The following is a 23,808-nucleotide window of genomic DNA, read 5'->3' on the forward strand; positions in this document are numbered from 1 at the left end:
CCTCGATCATCAGGAAGCACTTCCTTACTGTGAAGGTGACCGAGCACTGGAGCAGGCTGCCCAGAGAGGTTTTGGAGTCTCCCTCACCGGAGATACTCAAAACCTGCCTGGGCAGAATCCTAACGTGCTCTAGGGGGTCCTGCTTGAGCCGGTGTATTGGACTAGATGACCCCATCGGTGGTCCTTCCCAGGCTTACCCACCCAGTAATTCAGTGATTTAAAAGTATGACCGGAACAATGCTTTAAGAAATACTAAAACGAAGTTAGCCACGGCATGGCTGATGCCTTAATTAAATTTTAAAGGCAGGCCTTTATCACCAAAGGGTAGTACAGAATTCAACGGGCATCAATGCAGACCTCAACACGCACTGCAGAAATTACTGCATGTGTTGCTGAGGCTGCAAATGGCGAATACCGTGCTAGGACCCGGTGGGAGAGAAACGCCCGACCAGACTGAAAAGCCTGAGACAAAGAGGGTTTGGGAGAAGATCAGGTAACTTCAGCACAAGGACCGACTGCGGGGAAAAGGAGCGAGAGATAGGACACGGGTGTCCCGGGTTCCCATAGACGGGGAGGGGATGACGGCAGCGTCGGGGCAGGAGGAGGCGCTTTGGCCGCTTCCCGCACGGCGGCGCTGGGGCCGGAGCGGGCTCGCACCCGCCTCCCGCGGCCGGGGCCGGGGCCGAGGGCGGGCCGGGGCGGCGGCGCAGGAGGGCAGAGGGGCAGAGGGGCAGAAGGGCAGAAGGGCAGAAGGGCAGAAGGGCAGAAGGGCAGAAGGGCAGCGGCAGAGCGCGCCGGGCCGCCATGGTGCTGCTGGTGGTGATGGGCGTCAGCGGCTCAGGGAAGTAGGTAGCGGGCGGGGGGCGGAGCAGCGGCGGCGCTGCGGCGGTGCCCGGGCGGGGGCTCGGCGGTGCCGGAGCCCGGCGGTGCGGGTGCGGTGGGGCGCGGGTGCGTAACCGGCCCTTTGTGCTTCCCCGCAGGACCACGGTCGGGTCGCGGCTCGCAGCTAAGGTAGGAGCGTGTGGGGGCCGCCGCCTCGGAGGCGTGCCGGGGCGGGCAGGCACCTCCTTGCGCCGGGCCGACGGCTTTCGACCGGGCTGCTGGTCTCCCGAGCCGGGTTTGCCTGGCGCAGTGTCGCCTGCACCGACTTCGGCTCAGTGCCGTGATGCAACAGCTGTTGTTGTTATCAAGCTGCCCTAGTACTGTTTTGATAATCATCATGGCATAAACGGTGATTCATACTGTGGTGCAAGAAGCCTGTAATTTCTTAGGTGTCGCCTTTGTAAATTCTGAAATCATTGTTACGCCACCTGATCTAGCTGAACGATCCATAATTAATTTATTTTTTTCTTAGTTGGGATGGAAATTCTACGATGCAGATGATTATCATCCTCTAGAGAATAGAAAGAAAATGGCAGAAGGGATACCACTCACTGATGAGGTACCTTGAATAAGCCCTGAAAGAACTGTTGTCCACACATTTATCTCTGTAACTTCATGCAGCTCTTGTTAAAGTAGATTGTGGTTTATTGCGTAGACTAGTTTGACTGTAAACATAGATCTGCATTTGGCAAGGTGAGGGAGGCTTCTTGTGTCAAAAAGGATTCTGCTTATAAAAGTAGTTTATTGGATGCTTGGCAGTTCACAAGGGGTATGCTGTGGTTTCAGGATTTGTGAGAAATCTCCCCCTCTACACTCCACACACAGAGTTGCAGTTTTGGATTAGAATCATAGAATTTTAGAATATCCGGAGTTGGAAAGGACCCACAAGAACCACAGAATCCATCACATGGCCCTGCACAAGAAAACTCAAACAATTTGTTATCCTTCTCTCAAATCACTTTTCATCATTTATCACCGCACCTGGTTAACTTGGGAGGTCCCAGATGACTGGAGGTTGGCCAATGTGATGCCCATCTACAGGAAGGGTTTGGAAAGAGGATCCAGGGAGCTGCAGGCCTGTAAATCTGGCTTCACTGTCAGGGAAGGTTATGGAACAGATTGAGTACCATCACGTGGCATATGCAGGACAACCAGGGCATCAGGCCCAACCAGCAGGGGTTTGGGAAAGGCAGGTCCTGCTTGCACAACCTGACCTCCTTCTACATTCAGGTGAACTACCTAATGGATGAGGGCAAGGCTGTGGATGTCATCTTCCTGGACTTTAGTAAAGCCTTTGATGCCATTTCCCAAAGCATCCTCCTTGAGAAACTGGCTTCCCATGTCTAGGATGAGTGCACTGTTCACTGTGCAGATGGTCAGGCCCAGAGGGTGTTGGTGAATGGAGCAACAGTTGATTTTTGGTCACTGGTATATTCCCCAGGGATCAGCATCACAGCCAATCCTGGTTAACACCTTTATTGATGATATGGAGGGGACTGACTGCTTTCAGTAAGTCTGTAGGTGACACCAATTTGGATGGAAGTGTTGATATGCTGTAGGGTGGGACGGCTCTGCAGAGGGATCTGGACAGGCTGGATCAATGGGCTGAGGCCAATCACGTAAATTTCAACAAGGTGGAATGTCAGGTCCTGTCCTTGGGTCACAACAGCCCCAGGCAGGACTACAGGCTTCGGGCAGAAAAGCTGAAAGCTGCCCATCAGAAAAGGGCATGGGAGTGCTGGTTGGCAGCAGCTGAACATGAACCAGCACAAGCTCAGATGGCCAAGAAAGCCGATGGCATCCTGGCCTGTATCAGCAGTAGTGTGGCCAGCAAGACCAGGTCAGTCATTGTCCCTCTGTAGTCAGCACTGGTGAGGCTGCACCTCGAATGCTGGGCTCAGTGCTGGGCCCCTTAATTCAGGAGGGACATTGAGGTGCTGGAGCATGTCCAGAGAGGGGCAACAAGGCTGCTGAAGCATATGGAACACAAGTCTCTGAGGAGTGGCTGAGAGAGTTGGGGGTGTTTTTACCCTGGAGAAAAGGAGGCTCAGGGGAGACCTTATCAGTCTCTACAATTACCAGAAAGGAGGTTGTGCTGAAATGGGAGTCAGCCTCTTCTCCCAGGTAACAAGGAATAGGACAAGGGAAAATGGTCTCAGGTTGTGCCAGGGGAGGTTCAAGTTGGATGTTAGGAAAAGTTTCATCACTGAAAGAGTGGCTAAGCTTTGGAACTGGCTGCTCAGAAAAGTGGTGGAGTCACCATCTCTAGAAGTATTAAAAAAACCCCAAGTAGACACTTAATGCTATGGTTTAACTATCATGGTGGTATTCACTCAAAAGTTGGACTTGATGACCTTGAAGGTCTTTTCCAAGCCCAGTGATTCTATGATTCTGAATTGCAGCATGTGCCTGAGAGTGCTGCCCAAACAACTTCGGAACTCTGTCAGGCTGGTGCTGTGACCACTTCCCTGGGGAGCCTGTTCCAGTGCCCAGCCACCCTCTGGGTGAAGAGCCTTTTTCTAATACCCAACCTAAACCTCCCCTGATGCAACTTCAGGCCTTTTCCTTGGGTTCTGTCACTGGTCACCGCAGAGAAGAGATCAGTGTCTGCTCCTCCTCCTTCCCTTATGAGGAAGTTGTAACTGCAGTGAGGTCTGTCCTCAGTCTCCTCCAGGCTGAACAGAACAAGTGACCTCAGCCACTCCTCATAAGCCTTCCCCTCAAGGTCCCGCAGCATCCTCATTGGCGTCCTTTGGATGTGCTCCAATATATTTATATTCTTATATTGTGGTGCCCAAAACTGCATATGGCACTCGAGTTGAGGCTGCCCCAGTGCAGAGTGGAGCTGGACAATCCCATGGACTGGCAATGCTTGAAGTACTAATAGCTTAATGGTACAGCTTGAAAAAAAGGATTTTTCCATTTGCCATCAATTAGGACAGTGGGTTTACAGTTAAAGCCACTTGTCCTGTAAAGAACCAGGAAGAACTTAAAAAGTTAATGTCTACTGCTTCTAGAGAAATATGCACTTATAAATGTAGGTAAAGACTTTTAAATGAAGAATATAAACTAAACAATGCTGGTGAACACATGTAATCAATCTAAAAACATACCAAGCTTAGAAACAGGGCAAGAGGCAGTAACGGGATCTTTTGAAAAAGACTTTAAGGGTTTAGCTGTAATAGAAAAATCTTGCAAAGCTCCTACTTTTTTTTCTTCTTTTTTTTGCAAGACTTCCACTTTTTCTTTTTAGTCCTTCAAATATTGTGGGACAAGTCCTTAGCTAGTTTAGATTGAAAAAAATATTCTAGATTCTGGTTAAAAACTTGTATCTTTCACTAGTGGTTGGAAGCCTGTATGTTGTCTGTAGCAGCGTTGTACACTTGAATGACTAAATCACTGGTGCGTGGTGCTCGGCAAGAGGAAAGCATCTCTTCTGAAAAATGAGAGGTGCAAAATTGTGAGGGCCTTCTTGAATGCCAAGGGTAATATATTCTGTAATGACAGTAACAAGAAATTGTTGCATTTATTTGTCTATGTTATAATTTGTTGTGCTCACCCAGCAGTAACAGCACTGAAAGATTAAATGGGAGCCGTTGTTTAGTGCTCATTAGGCATGACAAAAGTTTGCAGCAGCTTAAAATTTCAGATTAAATAAGCATCTGATCAATCACTCACATTGTGTTTGCCTAAGTAATGGGTAAAAGTTTTGAGAAATTGTGGCTATGGTTACATTTATTTGTGATTGCTACTGACATAATTACTGCAGATAACTAATTTAGATCTGTCTGTTCCTGAAACCTTCAACTTGGATCCAAAACAGGGATGGAGGGGTGTGTATGACACTATATAAGGGAAAAGAATTAATAACTCAAGCTGTACATTTGAATAGTGTAGTAGAAGCGAGATAAGCTAACTGTGCTTCAGAGGTTTACAGGGTGCATGCTACATCTGCATACATATTACTTCCTTCATATACTTGTAGGTACATGTAATATAAAAAGTACTATTCCACTAAAAGCATCTTATTCATAATATGACTAGCACTTCTTAGTAGCCTTCAGGCAGTGGTTGCAAATGTATAGAGGAAGAAAGAGATTCAAAACTGAACTTGCTGTACAGTTTAATGCTAATTTTTACCACTAGTTAAATATCTGAGATGCTAGAAGCAATAGTTTCAAATTAATTTCTAAAGAATTTTTAACTAACTTGTTTTTATTTCTAGGACAGGATTCCTTGGCTTTGTGCATTGCATGACATACTAAGGAGGTAAGAGAATACGGAGTTCTAAAAATTTTTAGCTGAAGACAGAAGTACCAAAAGTATTTTTCCCTGTTGCATTGCAAAGTAGAAAAGTATGTGGTAGTGTAAAGAAATACTGCAAGTAGTAAAGTCATTCTATTTTTACTAATCTAAACTGTCATCATAATTGCTGATGGTGAGCTAATCCCTGAGAAATAAAGTGGGAATTTGTTGCAGTGATGGTTGTTTTTCTACTATCTGTGTAAAAATAATTTCAAGGATCCAGTTTATTAATAAACCTGACATTAGCTACTTACAAAGAACGTAACCACAAAATACACCAATAATAACAGTAGGATAAAATACTGTTATTTTGAATAAGATACAGTGCCAAGTTCGTTTGACACAGTTTGAGTTTGCTTGAGTGTACTTTGCTGATTTGCAGATGACACCAAAATGGGAGGAGTAACTGATGGAGAGGTACCTTGAAATGCTGTAGAAGCAGATTGGTAGGAACCTTTTAGAAAGTGCAAAATCCTGCCCCTGGGAAGGAACAACCCCAAGCACTAGTATGGACACTGAGGGGCACTCAGTTAGAAAGCAGCAGCAAAGGGCCTGAGGGAGCTGTGGGGGACAATCCAAGCTGGATATATGCCAGCAATGTGCTCTTCTGGCAAGGCGGGCCAGCAAAATCCTGGGCTATATTAGACCAAGTATTGCCAGCAGGTCAAAGGAGGTGATCCTTCCCCTCTCCTCTTGCACTGGTGAGCCACACCTCAGGTGCTGTGTCAGTTCTGGGCTCCTCATTATGAGAGGCATGGACATACTAGAGAGCATACAACGATGATGAAGGGACTGGAGCATGTTCCAAATGAGGAAAAAGGTTGGGAGGGAAGGGACTGTTCAGCCAGGCTTTACACTTGCTTGTGCACATTAGGTGAGCATACCTCATTGGAGCACAGGTTAATTCATTGAGAAATTAGACTGGATTATCTGCTGGATCCATTGCTTTATGTTATGTGATAGCTCAATGCCACTGCCCAGCTCTGGAAACTTTATAAAACTATACTTTAAAAGAGCCTAATGCCAATGTTTAATTATCAGTACTTATTAGTAGCTGAGGCTGTCACTGACCTACCTAGGTGGTAATGATAGGTATTAAAAGTTCTTACTTCCCTTTGAACCAAAGTCTGATGACCATAGTATGATTTTATCATTGAATAGGTTTATATAGATAGGTTTATACCTGATTTTAATTGTATTACAGAATATATTTTCTTAGGTAGGAATTTTACTTACTCTTCATAGAGACAACTAATTCTGGATTTGCTTTTTGGTGGAACAAGCACACCCAAAGTTAAATGCTTTATTTTAAGAAAGCTTGTCAGCAGAAAATACATGTGCAAAGCATTCACTGACCTGCAATCTCTTGTTTAATCTGAAGTAAGCATATATGCAGTGCTGCCAATGAGTTTCAGGAAACAAAATATTACAGTTAAATCTGAGACAGTGACAACAGGTATTGAAAATATGGAGTATTTAAGAACAGTGGTCTGTACTGTTTATCAGCCACTTACCTTTAGAGAGAATAGTATAGTAATTTTATAGATAATAGATAGGTGTTTCTATGGATATTTAGTTCCTGTTCTCAGCAATTAAGGAAATGATCTTGTCACTTCCTTGTGCTAGAATTGAATTTAATTTAGGAAAGAATGGTGGCTAGTATACAAGGTCCCTAAGACTGAGATTTTACCAGGAGGTTAGCTAGCCTGACCTCACTTTCAAATCATATCTTTACCTGGATTAGAAATTTGGTTTCAAACTCCTGTCAAAATTACTCAAACACCACTGTCAAAATGCCACTACTCCCATGGCTGTCGTTCTTGAGGAGCTAGGGCTTGTCTACCTTGTTCAGCAGAAGTAACAAGCCATTTTTGTTATACCACATGTAAATATGTAAAGACTTTCGCTTTTTTTTTCTTTTTCATAGAGAAGATGCATCTAGACAAGATACAATTCTGGCCTGTTCTGCACTGAAGAAGATGTACAGACGTGTGTTAATTAGTGGAGCATCTGCAACTGAAAGCAACCAGCCACAGCAACCAGGAGAAAACCCAGCACTGAAGATCCTCTTTGTTCATTTGGATGGACCTAAGGACATCATTGCTGGCCGCCTGGAGAAGCGGAGAGGTCATTTTATGCCACCTGAACTTCTCAAGTCTCAGTTTGATACTCTGGAGCCACCTAGTGCACCAGAAAACTTCATTACTGTCAGTCTAGAAAAATCTCTCCCTGAAATAGTGCTAGAGATTGAGAGTGCCATTCTTCGGGGTGAGGTTTTGCTGGAGTGATTTTCTGAATGACACATATAGAAATTCCCCGAAGGATATCAAGGCTATGAGACAGGATTTTAATTATTAAATTGATTAATTGATTATTAAATCAAACCAACTTACTTTTAAGAGCTGGTTTACTACTCGTTTTTTTTTATCATGGCTCTGAAAAAGACATATAAGATGTAATTTGCAAAAACTGTTAACTTTTTAAACCCTTCGCTCTATGAAGTTAAAATTGTCATTTTAGTAAGAGCCTGCTTTTGAAAATCCTGCCAAGGGTCACACAGAATAATTTATTTTCTTAATTTTAATACGTACCCTGTCCAACACTGAGATGGGCACGTCTGCTACTACAAGGTTAAATAATTTACAGCTTTGTTAAAAACAATATCATTTTTCTAGAAGAGGCAGAAATATACATGATGAAGTTCCGTACCTGACACTACCCCATCTCACTGCCAGATTGTCGTCAAGTTCTGTGTTTGTGTCCTTGTTGACCTCATCAGAGCACTGATGACTTCATAAGAACTTTTCTGAACTCTTACTGTATGCATTGACCACCAAGCTGAAAAATGTGTGAAAAGAAAGGTAGTGGTGGTGATGCAATATACAGAACTTGATTGAATGGAAAGTTTTTGAAATAAAGCATCATTCTGGCTCTGAACTTAGAGCTTTCATGTACAAAGCGTACACATTGTGTTCAAGTGTGAGTCAGCCAGTGATTTAAGGTACTGAATGCAAGGTTGATAGACATTTCCTTCTTTTTGAAGGCTTACTCGTTTGCAGTTGGATATTCTCCTTCGCTTCCCATTGCTGGTGGGCACCTCAGTGCATGTCTATACAACTGCTTTAAAGCTTTTGCTCAAACTATTCCTAATACATATTTTTCTCATATTTTTTGATGAAGTTGAGAAGAAAATTCCAAATACCCAATCAGTTGTCCAGCTCACAGAATTTGAGGATAAAGTCCTTTTTTACTGCCAAGGTGTTTTTCAAAAAGTACTTCATGTCATGTTACACAGACATGCCTTTTCAGCTTAGTGGTATGAAAACTTCAGATAGTTTCCGTAAGAAAGATTTGAGTCTTGTCTGAATGGAGACACCTCCATGTGCTGTCCTACATGGATTATTTTTAGTGTGTTATGCAATTTTTTTTTATTCCTGGCATGATGGATGAACTCCTGTAGAAGAACACCTCATGTTTATAAGCATCTTTAAGGTAATTTCTACCCGGGTAAGAAGTTGAAAAACATTAGTCATGGTTCTCACTATGTATGAAAATAGTAAGGGCTTTATGGTTTACTAGACAAACTACTGTGCTTAAATTAGTGCAATAAATAGGCATTAGCTTACTGAAAGCAGCAATTTTTAGACACAGAGTGGAGATTTTAGGCATTAACCTACCCAAAAGTGGTCTTTTCCTGTTTATTTGTGATGTGAAAGGAGAATAGCAGGCAGTTACCAGTTTTAGTCTGCTGCTGTACAATACAGGGTGCTCTCACCTCAGAGCCTGTTTGTTCCAAGAGCCAGGGTGCAAGTTTTAAGACACAGAGGCAGAGTTAACTGCAAGAGACAGGGATGTCTGTCTGCTTCTTAACACCCCCAAATTTCAGAGACCCCTTCAGACCAAGTGACTTGTCAGACCTGTACAGATTTAGTAGCTATGAAAATCATAGAGACAGCACCCTATTGTGGCACCTCTGCTGTTAATGAGGTCTTCATCTTTTCCAATACCCCATTTTACAAACAGTTGACTAATGTACCCATTATTAAATACAGATTTATGCTCACTTCTTTCACACACAATAAAGTCAGACCAAGACACTCTACAGCAGTTGCATCCTGTCACACACAGGATCAGACCTTTAAATAATTTAAAGGGACATTTTAAAGTGTGAGTTCTGAGAAGGCCAGACTGATTTTCAGATCTACTTGTCAGCATTTATAGGATGCTCACAAAGTGGCTTCACCAACAGAAAATTGTACTCAACAGTTAAAAAACATTCTCTTTTAGAAAATCTTATGTAAGCAGCTTGGGTTTTGGAAGGCTTCTAAACAAAGTAGCATGTTCATACTTACAGGCAGTTCATGCTTCTTCAAATTAGGATAGGGTATTTCTCACTCTTTGCTTCTATGTTGGGAGTATTTCCTTCCCTTACCCTTTTAATATATTTGCATTTTGCTTTTACTTAAAAGATACTGGGAAGAAGGTTGTTGTCAACTTAATCAGTCATCTGTTACCTGCTATTCCAAAAGACAAAGCATTACTTCTGTTACTTATATCCCATGCATGACAAATTAATAGATTAATATGTAAATTATCCAAATACTAAGCACATAAAACTACTGTCAGATTTTAATCAGGCTGTTCATGTGTGCAGTGGAAGAAAAAGGTAGCAGAACAATCCCTGCCCAAACACAATCCTACAACATTTCATTTACTTCATTTTGGTTTCATTTGGGTTTTTTGTTGAGAGGGTTTGTTCTTTGGTTTTGTTGTTGTTGTTGTTTTTAAACTAACACTACTATTCTAGGGATGTCATATTCAGGTTTGTTGGGCAGGCTATTAATATTTAGCACAAGTTATCTGGATGCAAGTGCTCTGTGTGTATTTTGAAATATATTTAGCAAATGCAGCAAAAACTGAGGGGGGAAACACCTGCAGTTAGAAATTGCTTTCTCTGTCTCTAAGCACAAATTTTCTATGCAAGGTACGTGCACTGTACATCCTCAAGAATTTGTGCTAAGCACAGTTAGTAACATGCTGTGTAAATACTGTACCTACTACAGCATAAGCATTTTTCAATGCTAAAATGAGGAAAAATGAAATGCTATCTATTCCAAACTGCACAAGTTATTTGTACAGGCAAAGGAACAGACTAGCTGCCTGCCACCTCAACTGTAAATTGAGATGGTTATTTTTTTTATTAATAATATTTATTTTATAATGCAGTATATTTGCTTTGTGTGGCCAGGTTGTGGTAGTGGGGGTTACAGGGGTAGCTTCTGTAAGAAGCTGCTGGAAGCTTCCTCCACGCCCTGTAGAACCAGTCTCAGCTGGCTCCAAGACGGATGTGCTGCTGGCAAACACTGGGCCAATCAGAAATGGTGGTAACGCTCCTGTGATAACAGATTTATGAAGGGGGGGAGAAAAAGTGATTGTGCAGATGTAATGCGGCCAGAGAAGAGAGGGTTAAGAACGTGAGAGGAACAACTCTGTAGGCATAAAGGTCAGTGGAGAAGGAGAGGGAGCTGGTGCTTCACGCACCGGAGCCAAGATTCCCCTGCCGCCCGTGGTGCAGCCCATGGTGAGGCAGCTGTGCCCCTGCAGCCCAAGCTGGTCCGTGGGGATGCAGAGATCCACCTACAGCACATGGAAGAGACCCAAACTGGAGCAGGTGCTTGCCTGAGAGGAGGCTGTGACCCCGTGGGAAACCTGTGCTGGAGCAGGTCCTGGCAGGGATGTGCACACCTGTGCAGAGAGGAGTCCATGTTGGATTAGGTTTCCTGTAGGACCCTGTAGGGGACCCACACTGGAGTAGCCTGTCCTTGGAGGACTACACCCCATGAACAGTGACCCACATTGCAGCAGTTTGTGGAGAACTGTTGCCCATAAGATGGACTCATGTTGGAGAAGTTCATGGAGAACTGTCTCCCGTGGGAGGGACCCCACACTGGAGCAGGGGAATGACTCCTCTCCCTGAGCAGCAGCAGAAACTTGTGATGAACTGACCATAACCCCATTCGGTGTCTCCCTGCACTGATGCGGGTAGGAGGTAGAGCTGGGAATGTGGGAGGAGTGGGTGGAAGGTGTTTTTAAGGTCTGTTTTTACTTCTCATTATCCTGCTCTGATTTTGTCACTAATAAATTCAACTTATATCTCTAATTCCAGCCTGTTATGCCCATGACAGTATTTGATGAGTGATCTCTCCAAGTCCTTATCTCAACCCATGGACTGTTTTTATATTTTGTCTCCCCTGTCCAGCTGCAGAAAGGAGGGATACATCGGCTTTGGTGGATGCCTGGCATCCAGCCAGGGTCAGCCCAGTACATGCAGTCACTGAACCAAGAAGAGAATTAGGCAGACCACATCCTTTACAAAACTAGCCATCTTGCAGTCATATTCCCAATAGTGAATGCACACATTTTAAGTCTTAAGTTATATCTGTCAGTTCACATTACCATAACTTTTAGATTTTTTTTGTTTTGGCATCAGTTATTTTTTCTAGCAGTCATTTGATGATCAGGCAAGGCAGTTTTGCAGACAATCCTGTCAGGTCACTTGGTCCACAGTGGAGGAAAAGAAGAAAGCAGGAAAATGAAGAGATGACGTTTCAGGCACACATGCCCTTCTGGTCCAAAATGCAAGCTGCAGATTTCAAATACAAGTTATCAAAGTGATCAGAATTAATGCTGGAGAGGATGAAAGTTTGGTAAGAAAGTTTCACAGATATGTAGGCTTGGCAGAAAGATCTCTGAATGTAGAAACTGAGGATGAGATAAAAATTAAAGCAGGTTCTGATATAAAAGATGTTTTGCTGAAACACTGACCACTGAATAACTGAGAAGGCAAAGGCTGGAGATGAGTTGGAAGGAGATTTTTATGATTAGGACAAAGGTATGTGACTAAAAACAAAGACATGTTTTTCACCAAGTAAACAAGTCTCAAGAAGAGCATAAGTAAATAGAAAACATGTTTTTACCAAAAAGAGCTATTGCAGGCAAACAAGAAATGTCGATGTAGCAAAAAGAAGAGAGATCTGAGAATTTCCCATTGTAAGCTTAAATTGTAACTTACTTACTCTTGTGATTGGAGAATAATGACCGTAATATGGTAATAGTAGTAGCTATGATAGGCTATAGGCAAATGTAAAGGTATGGTGCTGATGGGTTGTTATGTATTAAGATACTCTGCAAAGAAAAGTATAAAATGCTTTGTAACTTGAACAGAAAGTGGCTTCAGGTATGCCTACAGCTGGAGCTGACAGCTGTAGGGCTGGCTCTGGATAGCCACTCCCTGAAATGCTGTAATTTTGCCTATGCAATAAACAGCTTTCAAGAGAGCCACCTGAAGTCCAGACATCCTTCATGGACCATTCTCCTATAGTTAAGATTCCTTCTGAAAGAAGAGGTAGATGATAACTCTGAAGAGAAAATTTTAAAGAGAGATGGATAAAGGGGCAAGGAGGGGAAGTGGGGAGGGGTGTACAAACAGAAACATTGTAACATGTTCTTAAATCAGTAAGTGTGGGTTTTTTTTCATCATCACAGATGAAATAAAAAGTCTATCCTATCTATAAATCTTGTTGTGCTTGCTGTGTTTTTCAACAAAACTAAAACTTCTATTAAAAAACAGCTCAGTGTTTTTACCACTACTTATCAGGAAGTTACTTTAGCTGACAGTAGTTACTGATAAATACTGATTCTACTTCAAGAAGTAAGCTTAGCTGAAGGCTCAGCGTAGAATTCAAGTCAAACTTCATCTCTTCCTGAATTGCAATGAAATTTTACTTCAAATCTAGTGCCTCTTAGTTTGTAACATGCAACTGAAATACTTAAAAAAGGTGAGCTGAATGTTGTCTTGAGAAAGTACTTGTGCTAGTTAGATTCATTTATTTAGTGTCTTGGTAAGAACTGTTCTCTTCCCCACATCACCCTTGTCCTCCCATCTGACAGTAGACTTTTTGGATGTCATGGACTGTATTCTGAAAAAGATCTGCCTACTGAATGATGAGGGAATCTTAACTTTTTTTAACTCAAGGTCCCAGAAAGGCACACTTAAGTCGAATTAGTTTCTTTAGGGATCCTAATAGTCACTGAAAATAACTGTAAAAAAGTAGAAATTATTCTACAGAAACTAAAGGGTGCTCTCCACCCTTTCTTATCAGAGGGTCCTATAACTTCCCTCTGCCAGGCTAAAGGTCAGAAGGAAACAATGAACAGAGACAAGTCCTTGCTTGGGACAACAGGCAAGACGCCTCCTTGCCCATCTCACCCTCCCTTTATGTGCCTCCTGTGAACAATAGTTACGGATAAGGAAGTCGTGCAACAGTTGATGAGGATGAAGGTCCCTGTCCACCGGAGGTGTTATCAAGCCCAGGAAGGCCTACAGCTCATAACAAGATCAGTTCCATGAGTAGGAAAATAATGGTTGTCGTGGTAGATGGTTCCCTTCTCAGGGGAATGGAAGATACAATATGCTGGAAGGATACTCCCCTCAAGGAAGTCTGCTGTGCCCTAGGGTCAGGGTTAAGGACATGTTGGGGTTTTAGTTTAGTCTTAGGGTTTTTTTTCTGTTAAAGGAATTTTCTCCCATATGCATGTTGCTAGGGGACAAATAGCTGTACTTAAGAAAGACAAAAAGGGGAGTGGGGTGGGCCTGGCTACTCCTTTGTCTACACCTGGGTGTGGGGGCAGTTCGCTCTGAGCGTCCGGAGAGAGAAGCTGCAGAGAAAGGAGCTGCTGCTTCCTTCTTTTGGCTGTTTTTTTCTTCCTGCTGGAAACAACGCCGGGACCCCAAAAGCCGCTTTCCCTGCCCTGCTGGAGGCCGAGCTGTGGCTGCCCTGCCCCGCTGCTGCTGCTTCGAGTTTTCGCTACGCTGTAGCCCTGCTCGCCCTGCCTGCCTGGGCATCCGTGGGGTTCTCCCATCTGGATACATCTCGCCTGCCACCCGGGATTTGCGTTCGTCCCTGCCGCTCTAGCCTGCCGCTCTAGCCTGCTGCTCCCGCCTGCCGTTTCCAGCCTGCTGTTCCTGAGAGTCCGGGATCGGCTGCCCAGGGGTTTGTGAAGCCTTTGTCCCATCCCTTCCCGGGATCCCAGGGCACGGGTGCCGCGTGCTCCCCGAGCTCGCTCCGGAGCGCCCCCTGCAGCCGCGGGGGAACCATCGCACCTGCCCTGCTCACCGGGAGCCGCCAGCGCCCCTGCCGGCTGCGAGCGGAACTGCACCCGAGGGGAAAGGGCCCGACAGCCGAGAAGGCTGGCACTGGGTTTGTGTGTGCTGTTACTGCCAGAGTTGTTGTTGTTTTGTTTGACTGGTTATATACATATACATATATATATATATATATATATATAGTAAAGAACTGTTATTCCTATTTCCCACATCTTTGCCTAAAGGCCCTTGATTTCACAATATAATAACTTGGAGGGAAAAGGGGTTATATCTGCCACTTCAAGGGGGGCTTCTGCCTTCCTTAGCAGACACCTGTCTTTCAAAACCGAGACAGATCTTGGCGCTCAATGTGGGGCACGAGGGCATTAAGAGAGAGAGGTGAAAAAAAGGAATAACAGTTCTTGGATAACTTTATTTTGTGTGCCAGATATAGGAACCTTGTTAGGCTGCACTATGTGGTCTAGTTTACCCTGGTTCGGGTGGCATGTGGCCGTAGCTATATTCTTCCCCTTTGCAGCTCCTTACTTGAATATGGGTCCTCTGACTAAGGCTACCATTGCTGTTATCCAGCTTGCATTATGGGTTGAGAAGGTGAGGAATTCATGGGTTTTTAGCTTCCTCCGGAATGTGGGCACATGGATAAACGGCTATCACACACTGAGCACATGTTTTTGGGGTTATGTTAACAATGGTACCTTCTGTGAGGAAATGACACCAGGGGAAGTTTTCCCCCAACCCCTCAACCAGTTCTTCGGGCCCACCCCATCAATTTTCGAAGGGTTTAAATTCCCTCTGAATATTAACCATCTGCTGCTGATAGGCCTACTCTATTTAGCACTCAAGGATAAGTTGAGATTGGCTTGGATATCTACCCAGACACCAGCCCCAGAGACTAGAGATCCTGCCCCAGAACCTGACGTGGCCCCAGAGAGTAGAGTTCCTACCCCAGAGCCTGATCCTGCCCCAGAACCTGACACGGCCCCAGACACAAGAGATCCTACCCCAGAGCCCTATCCTGCCCCAGAACCTGGCACGGCCCCAGACACTAGAGACCCCGCCCCACAGACTGATACCGCCCAACAGTCCACCTCAGAAATGGACTACCCAAACTGGGTGGGGGTACTGGCAAAAGGGATGCAAGAGATGTGCCAGGAGATGGGTCAGGTGCGCCAGGAGATGTGCCAGGAGATGGGCCAGGTGCGCCAGGAGATGTGCCAGGAGATGGGCCAGGTGCACCAGGAGATGTGCCAGGAGATGGGCCAGGTGCACCAGGAGATATGCCAATTGCTAAGGGAATACACCTCCTCAGCTAGTGAAAAACCCTCTGCCTGCCCCAAAGAGGGTGAGTCCAATGGTGCAGCAGTAGAACCCACGGATGTTACAACCATCCAGGCTTCAGCTGAACCACAAGGACAACCACAGCCAGCAGCAGTCGCCCCTGTGCAAAGGAAGAAGTGTAAGACCAAATCAGTACGACCAGTTAATGATGATGGGCAACCAGGGCCCTCACAACCAGCAGGAGAGCCAGAGCCAGAAATCATCACTGAGTCCCTGTCGTACGACAGTCTCCGTGCTATGGGAAACGACATTGTGCGAAGGGGGCGTGAGCCTTATACCACCTGGCTGCTTCGGGTTTGGGACCTTATGGGCACAAGTGTGCAACTGGATAGTGGTGAGGCAAGGTATCTGGGATCATTGACCCAGGACCCAGGTGTGGACCAGATATTTGTGAGGGAGCCAGGGCCCCTTTCTCTCTGGGAGCGGCTCTTAATGAGTGTGAGAGAAAGGTTCATTCACAAAGAAAGAATGCAGGAGTATCATCATAGAATGCAGTGGAAGACACTCGAGCAAGGGATCCAACAGCTAAGAGAGGTGGCAATATTAGAGGTACTCTTTGGGAGGGATGGACAGCATGATAATGACCCCGATAAGGTCAGGTGCACAGGACAGATGATGTGGAACCTGGCAAGGCTAGGGCCATCGCAATACACCACCTTCATTGCAACGATTGATGCTGACAATACCCGAGAAACCGTGGGCTCTGTTGCCAGCAAGCTCAGGCATTATGACAGCATGATCAATGGCCCGCTGAAAGCTCATGTCTCTGCTGTGGTCCAGGACCTCAAAGAGGAGATGAAGGAGATAAGGAAGGAAATGAGGGAGGAGATGAGGGAGGAGATGAGGAGGGTCAGTGTGGCACCAGTGCGAGTCACAGGCCCCCAAGTCAGAGCCCGTTGTCCCCCTGCTAGAGAGAGAGGGTACACCCCATGAGCTGAGCTGTGGTTTTTCCTGTGTGAGCATGGGGAAGACATGAGAAGGTGGGATGGGAAACCCACCTCTGTCCTGGCAGCACGGGTGCGTGAACTCAAGGAGGGAGGCACTAACCGAGGGGGTTCCACTAAGGTGAAGGTAGCCTCAGCCTCCCGTGACTGAGCTGCCAGGTATTACAGAAGGGAGGATGATATGTTGGATCCCCTTGAAGGTACCTCGAGCATGTACGCCCAGGGAAAGAACGATAACCAGGGTTAGAGGGGCCCTGCCTCTAGCCAGGAAGAGGCACGGGAGAACCGAGTTTTCTGGACGGTGTGGATCCGATGGCCTGGCACATCAGAGCCACAAAAATATGATGCATTGGTTGATACTGGGGCACAGTGTACTTTAATGCCATCGGGACATGTGGGGGCAGAACCTGTATCCATCGCTGGGGTGACCGGGGGATCACAGCAGTTGACCCTTTTGGAAGCTGAGGTGAGCCTGACTGGGAAGGAGTGGCAAAAGCATCCGATTGTGACCGGCCCAGAGGCCCTGCGTATTCTGGGCATAGACTTCCTCCGGAATGGCTATTACAAAGACCCAAAAGGACTCAGGTGGGCATTTGGGATTGCTGCTGTGGAGGCAGAGGGCATTAGGCAATTGAACACCCTGTCTGGACTATCTGAGAATCCTTCTGCAGTTGGGCTCCTGAAAGTGGAAGAGCAACGAGTGCCAACCGCCACCTTGACAGTGCACCGCCGGCAGTATCGGACAAGTCGAGATGCTGTGATCCCCATCCACAAGATGATCCGCGAGCTGGAGAGCCAAGGGGTGGTCAGCAAGACCCACTCACCCTTCAACAGCCCCATCTGGCCTGTGTGCAAGTCTGGCGGGGAATGGAGACTGACTGTGGACTATCGTGCCCTGAATGAAGTGACTCCACCGCTGAGCGCCGCTGTGCCGGACATGTTGGAGCTCCAGTACGAGCTGGAGTCCAAAGCAGCGAAGTGGTACGCCACTATTGACATTGCCAATGCATTCTTCTCTATTCCTCTGGCAGCAGAGTGCAGGCCTCAGTTTGCCTTCACATGGAGGGGCGTGCAGTACACCTGGAACCGACTGCCCCAGGGGTGGAAGCACAGTCCCACCATCTGTCATGGACTGATCCAGACTGCACTAGAAAAGGGTGAGGCTCCAGAACATCTGCAGTACATTGATGACATCATTGTGTGGGGGAACACCGCGACCGAAGTGTTTGAGAAAGGAGAGAGAATAATTCAAATTCTCCTGCAAGCTGGTTTTGCCATCAAGAAGAGCAAGGTCAAGGGACCTGCCCGAGAGATCCAGTTCCTGGGAGTAAAGTGGCAAGATGGACGGCGTCAGATTCCCACTGAGGTCATCAATAAGATCACAGCAATGTCTCCACCGACCAGCAAGAAGGAAACACAAGCTTTCCTAGGCGCTATAGGTTTCTGGAGGATGCACATTCCCGAGTACAGCCAGATCGTGAGTCCTCTCTACCTGGTTACCCGCAAGAAGAATGGTTTCCACTGGGGCCCTGAACAGCAGCAAGTCTTCGCCCAGATCAAACAGGAAATTGCTCACGCCGTAGCCCTTGGCCCAGTCAGGACAGGACCAGAGGTGAAGAACGTGCTCTACTCTGCAGCTGGGAACAATGGTCTGTCCTGGAGCCTCTGGCAGAAGGTGCCTGGTGAGACTCGTGGCCGACCACTGGGATTCTGGAGCCGAAGCTACAGAGGGTCTGAAGCCAACTACACTCCCACAGAGAAGGTGTAATGGGTTGACCCTGAGTTGATGGACAGTCTTTAAGACCAATTACGCTTCTCACAATTTACATATTTAAACTGCACAGAAAGGCGGGACTTCCCCTTTTTGTCGGAGCTCGCCTGCTGGAAGGTGGGGGGGGGGGGGGCTCCGAGCCTCCCGGCCCCGCCGGGCCGGGCCGGGGCCACTGCCCCTTTCCCCCTTTCCCAACGCTGCGGCACAGTCCCTGGGTGGCTGGGGGGGACTGCCTCAGAGCCACAGGCAGCTAAAACCAGCCATGGACTGCTCACAGCTAAACCCATCCAGCGCGGCTTCTGGGACCAGCGGGTCCCTCTCCTCTCCATGCAGAGCCGGCGGAGTCAACGAGAGCCAGCAGAGCCTTCTGTCTGCAGCCAGCACACTTCGTGCTGAACTGAAGAGGACACCATGCAGCCAGCAGCACAAAGGGAGCGAGGCTTTCCCCACCGTAAAGCCTGAACAAGAACACCCTTCAGCATGGCGGCTTCAGTCAGAGAGAAAGAGAAGTGAGTCCCGTGGGACGGAGCTGGAAATGGCGACGGGAGAAAAGAGGGCGGTGCCGCGATTCTGGCGCACAGCTTTAAAGAAACCTTCTTGCATGCCGTGGTAAGAAACTGTAATACCACAAACTGTTTGTCTCTTTAATCCATTTGAAGAACATGGGGGGATGGAGGATCTTCGTGTGCCTGTGAAGATTGTGAAGAATGCCTATGCCAGGTTATATAGTAGTAAGAGGCTGCTAGAGACTTGTGGCGAAGAAAAAGCTTTTGTGTGCAGGCCAAAAGAACTTATCCTTAAAAAGATGAATAACCCCATGTGATGGCCCATGTTTTGTAGTGTGAAGGAACTGTGAGATTTTTCATGGGAGAGATGTTCTACACACAGCAGATTGTTTGTTTCCGGGCGGATCTGCTGTTAGTGGCAGTTTGGGAACCACGTGCAACTGAAGGAAAAACCCTTTTTTCCCTTAAGCATAAGAGAGAGACTTTTCAAGAACTGGAACACTGACTAACATCCCATGTTCTGTTATCCCTTGTGTGAGCTAGGTAAAAGGAGAGAAGTGCTGGGGGGGGGGGGATTTGCTTTAATTTTATTTTGTTATTGTCTCTTTACTTTTAATTCTATTAGTAATAAAACTCTTTCATTGTACTGCAACTGTTTAAGGTTTGTGCCTGCTTTGCTTTTCTCCTAATTCTTATCTCACAGAAGGAAAACAAGTAAGTAATGAATATTTTGAACCAAAACCACTACATTTAATTGGTGTTTCTGCCCGGTTTTGAACTCAACCCACTACAGAAGGAAATCCTGGCAGCTTATGAAGGAGTCCAGGCTGCCTCAGAAGTAATCAGCACAGAGGCACAACTCCTCCTGGCACCCCGACTACCGGTGCTGGGGTGGATGTTCAAAGGAAAGGTTCCCTCCACGCATCACGCCACCGACGCTACTTGGAGCAAATGGATTGCCCTCATCACGCAGCGCGCCCGAATTGGAAACCCAAGTCGCCCTGGGATCTTGGAAATAATTACGAACTGGCCGGAAGGTGAGACTTTTGGGTTATCTTCTGAAGAAGAAGAGGAGCAGGTGACACGTGCCGAAGAAGCCCCACCATATAACGAGCTACCAGAGAGTGAAAGACAATACGCCCTCTTCACTGATGGTTCCTGCTGAATTGTAGGCGCTAGCCGGAAATGGAAAGCCGCTGTATGGAGCCCCACACGACAAGTTGCACAGGCTACTGAAGGAGAAGGTGGATCGAGCCAATTTGCTGAGCTCAAAGCTGTCCAATTAGCTCTGGACATAGCTGAAAGAGAAAAGTGGCCAAAGCTCTACCTCTACACTGATTCATGGATGGTAGCCAATGCTCTGTGGGGTTGGCTGGAAAGGTGGAATAAGGCAAACTGGCAGCGCAGAGGAAAACCAATCTGGGCTGCTGAAGAGTGGAAAGACATTGCCACTCGGGTAGAGAAGCTATCCGTGAAGGTCCGTCATGTAGATGCTCACATCCCCAAGAGCTGGGCTAATGAAGAACATCGTAACAACAAACAGGTAGATCAGGCTGCGAAAATAGAGGTGTCCCAGATAGACTTGGATTGGCAACATAAAGGAGAACTGTTCCTAGCTCGATGGGCCCATGATGCCTCAGGTCATCAGGGCAGAGATGCCACCTATAAGTGGGCACGAGACCGAGGGGTGGATCTAACCATGGACAGTATCTCCCAGGTTATCCATGATTGTGAGACATGCGCTGCGATCAAGCAGGCCAAGCGGGTGAAGCCTCTGTGGTATGGTGGGCGATGGTCCAAATACAAGTATGGGGAGGCCTGGCAGATTGATTACATCACACTGCCTCAAACCCGCCAAGGCAAGCGCTATGTGCTCACAATGGTAGAAGCCACCACTGGATGGCTGGAGACCTACCCTGTGCCTCACGCTACTGCCCGGAACACCATCCTGGGCCTGGAAAAGCAAGTCCTTTGGAGGCATGGCACCCCTGAGAGAATCGAGTCTGACAATGGGACTCATTTCAAGAACAGCCTTATAAACACCTGGGCTAGAGAACATGGCATAGAGTGGGTGTACCACATCCCCTACCATGCACCAGCAGCTGGGAAGGTTGAGCGGTGTAATGGACTGCTTAAAACCACCTTGAAGGCACTGGGTGGGGGGACTTTCAAAAACTGGGAGATGCATTTAGCAAGAGCCACCTGGTTAGTTAACACCCGAGGCTCCACCAGCCAAGCAGGCCCTGCCCAATCCGAACCCCTACAAACAACAGACGGAGATAAGGTTCCAGTGGTGCACATGAGAGGTATGCTTGGAAAAACTGTTTGGGTAAAGTCTGCCTTGAGCAAAGACAAACCCATCCGTGGGGTCGTTTTTGCTCAGGGACCAGGTTGCACCTGGTGGGTGATGCAAAAGGATGGAGAGACCCGATGCTTACCTCAAGGGGACCTTGTTTTAGGGTGACTACCCATGGCTCTGTACTTGTATCACTATCAGCATGTATATTTGTATATAATTTGGGTAATGCATAGATTTATATGGTTAAGAAAAAAAAAGTTAAGTTTCATGTAACATGTTAGTATGGGAAAAAATTCGGGGTGGATAATGTTGGGGTTTTAGTTTAGTCTCAGGGTTTTTTTCTGTTAAAGGAATTTTCTCCCATATGCATGTTGCTAGGGGACAAATAGCTGTACTTAAGAAAGACAAAAAAGGGAGTGGGGCGGGCCTGGCTACTCCTTTGTCTACACCTGGGTGTGGGGTCAGTTCGCTCTGAGCGTCCGGAGAGAGAAGCTGCAGAGAAAGGAGCTGCTGCTTCTTTTTGGCCGTTCTTCTCTTCCGGCTGGAAACAACGCCGGGACCCCAAAAGCTGCTTTTCCTGCCCTGCTGGAGGCCGAGCTGTGGCTGCCCTGCCCCGCTGCTGCTGCTTCGAGTTTTCGCTACGCTGTAGCTCTGCTCGCCCTGCTCGCCCGGGCATCCGTGGGGTTCTCCCATCTGGATACATCTCGCCTGCCACCCGGGATTTGCGTTCGTCCCTGCCGCTCTAGCCTGCCGCTTTAGCCTGCTGTTCCCGCCTGCCGTTTCCAGCCTGCTGTCCCTGAGAGTCCGGGATCGGCTGCCCAGGGGTCTGTGAAGCCTTTGTCCCATCCCTTCCCGGGATCCCAGGGCACCGGTGCCGCGTGCTCCCCGAGCTCGCTCCGGAGCGCCCCCTGCAGCCGCGGGGGAACCATCGCACCTGCCCTGCTCACCGGGAGCCGCCAGCGCCCCTGCCGGCTGCGAGCGGAACTGCACCCGAGGGGAAAGGGCCCGACAGCCGAGAAGGCTGGCACTGGGTTTGTGTGTGCTGTTACTGCCAGAGTTGTTGTTGTTTTGTTTGACTGGTTATATACATATACATATATATATATATATATATATATATATATATAGTAAAGAACTGTTATTCCTATTTCCCACATCTTTGCCTAAAGGCCCTTGATTTCACAATATAATAACTTGGAGGGAAAAGGGGTTATATCTGCCACTTCAAGGGGGGCTTCTGCCTTCCTTAGCAGACACCTGTCGTTCAAAACCGAGACAGGACATCACTAGGAAATTTCCTAGCCTGGTACAGTGCTCAGACTACTACCCACTGCTGATCCTCCATGAGACTGGTGATGAAGTCACACGTAGCCAGTCCAACGGCCATCAAGAGACTTCAAGGCCTTGGGACAACTGGTGAGGGAATCAAGGGCACATGATGTGTGCACTACCAGCACACATCCATGTGCAGGTAGTGACTGAAAGAAACAGATGGATCCAGTCTATTAACATGTGGCTGTGAGACTCGTGTCACTGCCAAATTTTTGGGTTGTTTGACAACAGGATGGCTAAGATAGCACTATGCTTGCTGGTATCAGATGGGATTGGAAGTATCACCTCTCTCAAAAGGAGAAGAGGGTCTTTGGTCAAGGGTTAGCAGGAATCATTGATACAGCTTTAAATAAGACATGATTGGGAGGAGGGAGGTATCATGCTATTTAATAGTGATAAGGTGTGGGATGACTTGCCATCCTGTTTTTATCTGTTAGGTGCCAGAGCCAGCAAGAGACACCCAGAGTCTGGAGAGAGATTGCAGGTCAGCAGGAGAACACCTGGAGGCCAGCACAAAGGGATTCCAGCCACTCCAGAGAGAAAGTAATTTTCACTGGGGGCCCAACTTAAATGCCTCTATGCTAACACATCCAGCACAGGGAATATTGTAGAGACATATGCATGCCTGCAGGTCTATGATCTTACTGGCATCATGGTGGCAACTCCTATGACTGGACTGTTGGAATGGAAGGATACAGTCTCTTCAGGAAGGACAGGCATGGGGCATGAGGAAGAGGTGTCAACCTCTCTGTCAGTGACCATTTGGAGTGCATGGAACTCCACCTGGAATGGACAAGGAGCTAACTTAGAGCTTATGGGTGAGGATTAAAGGGATGGCAAGCCCAAGTAACTTTATAGTGGAGGCCTGCTACAGGCCACCCGAACAGGAAGACCAAGCCAATGAAGCCCTCTACAGAGAGGAAAAGCCTCACATTCACAAGCCCTGGTCCTCATGGGGGATTCTAACCACTGCGACAGCCATGTGGAGAACCAGGCATAAGCACCTTAAGTATGTTTTGCCTCCAGCATTCTGTTGCAACAGGAAAGTTTTGATTGGATTGAGAGGGTCCTGCAGAGGTGGGGCAGTCAGTGTTGTTCTGAGCCAACTTCCTTTTCGGTTGTTAAGCCTGCACTTCTGTCTGCCTTGAGACTTATGCTTAGTGCACCTGCATCAAGAGAACAGTCAAGTCCCAGACAGCTCACTGAAAGGGGCTCCAGGACACCACAGTCCCCTAACTCTCTCTGACTCATTTCCTGGAGGGCTC

General features: G+C 47.0%; 1 protein-coding gene across 1 annotated transcript; it reads left to right on the top strand.

Annotated features, from left to right (window-relative positions):
• Positions 1-742: 742 nt before the first annotated feature.
• Positions 743-8,052, top strand: IDNK (IDNK gluconokinase). Its single transcript, XM_082301839.1, has 5 exons — positions 743-845; positions 981-1,011; positions 1,355-1,441; positions 5,108-5,151; positions 7,115-8,052. Exons 1-5 carry the CDS (start codon positions 805-807, stop codon positions 7,473-7,475), a joined length of 564 nt encoding a protein of 187 aa, XP_082157965.1. The 5' UTR covers positions 743-804; the 3' UTR covers positions 7,476-8,052.
• Positions 8,053-23,808: the final 15,756 nt, after the last annotated feature.

Source organism: Coloeus monedula (genome assembly GCF_965178545.1).
Source record: "Coloeus monedula genome assembly, chromosome: Z".
NCBI lineage: Eukaryota > Metazoa > Chordata > Aves > Passeriformes > Corvidae > Coloeus > Coloeus monedula.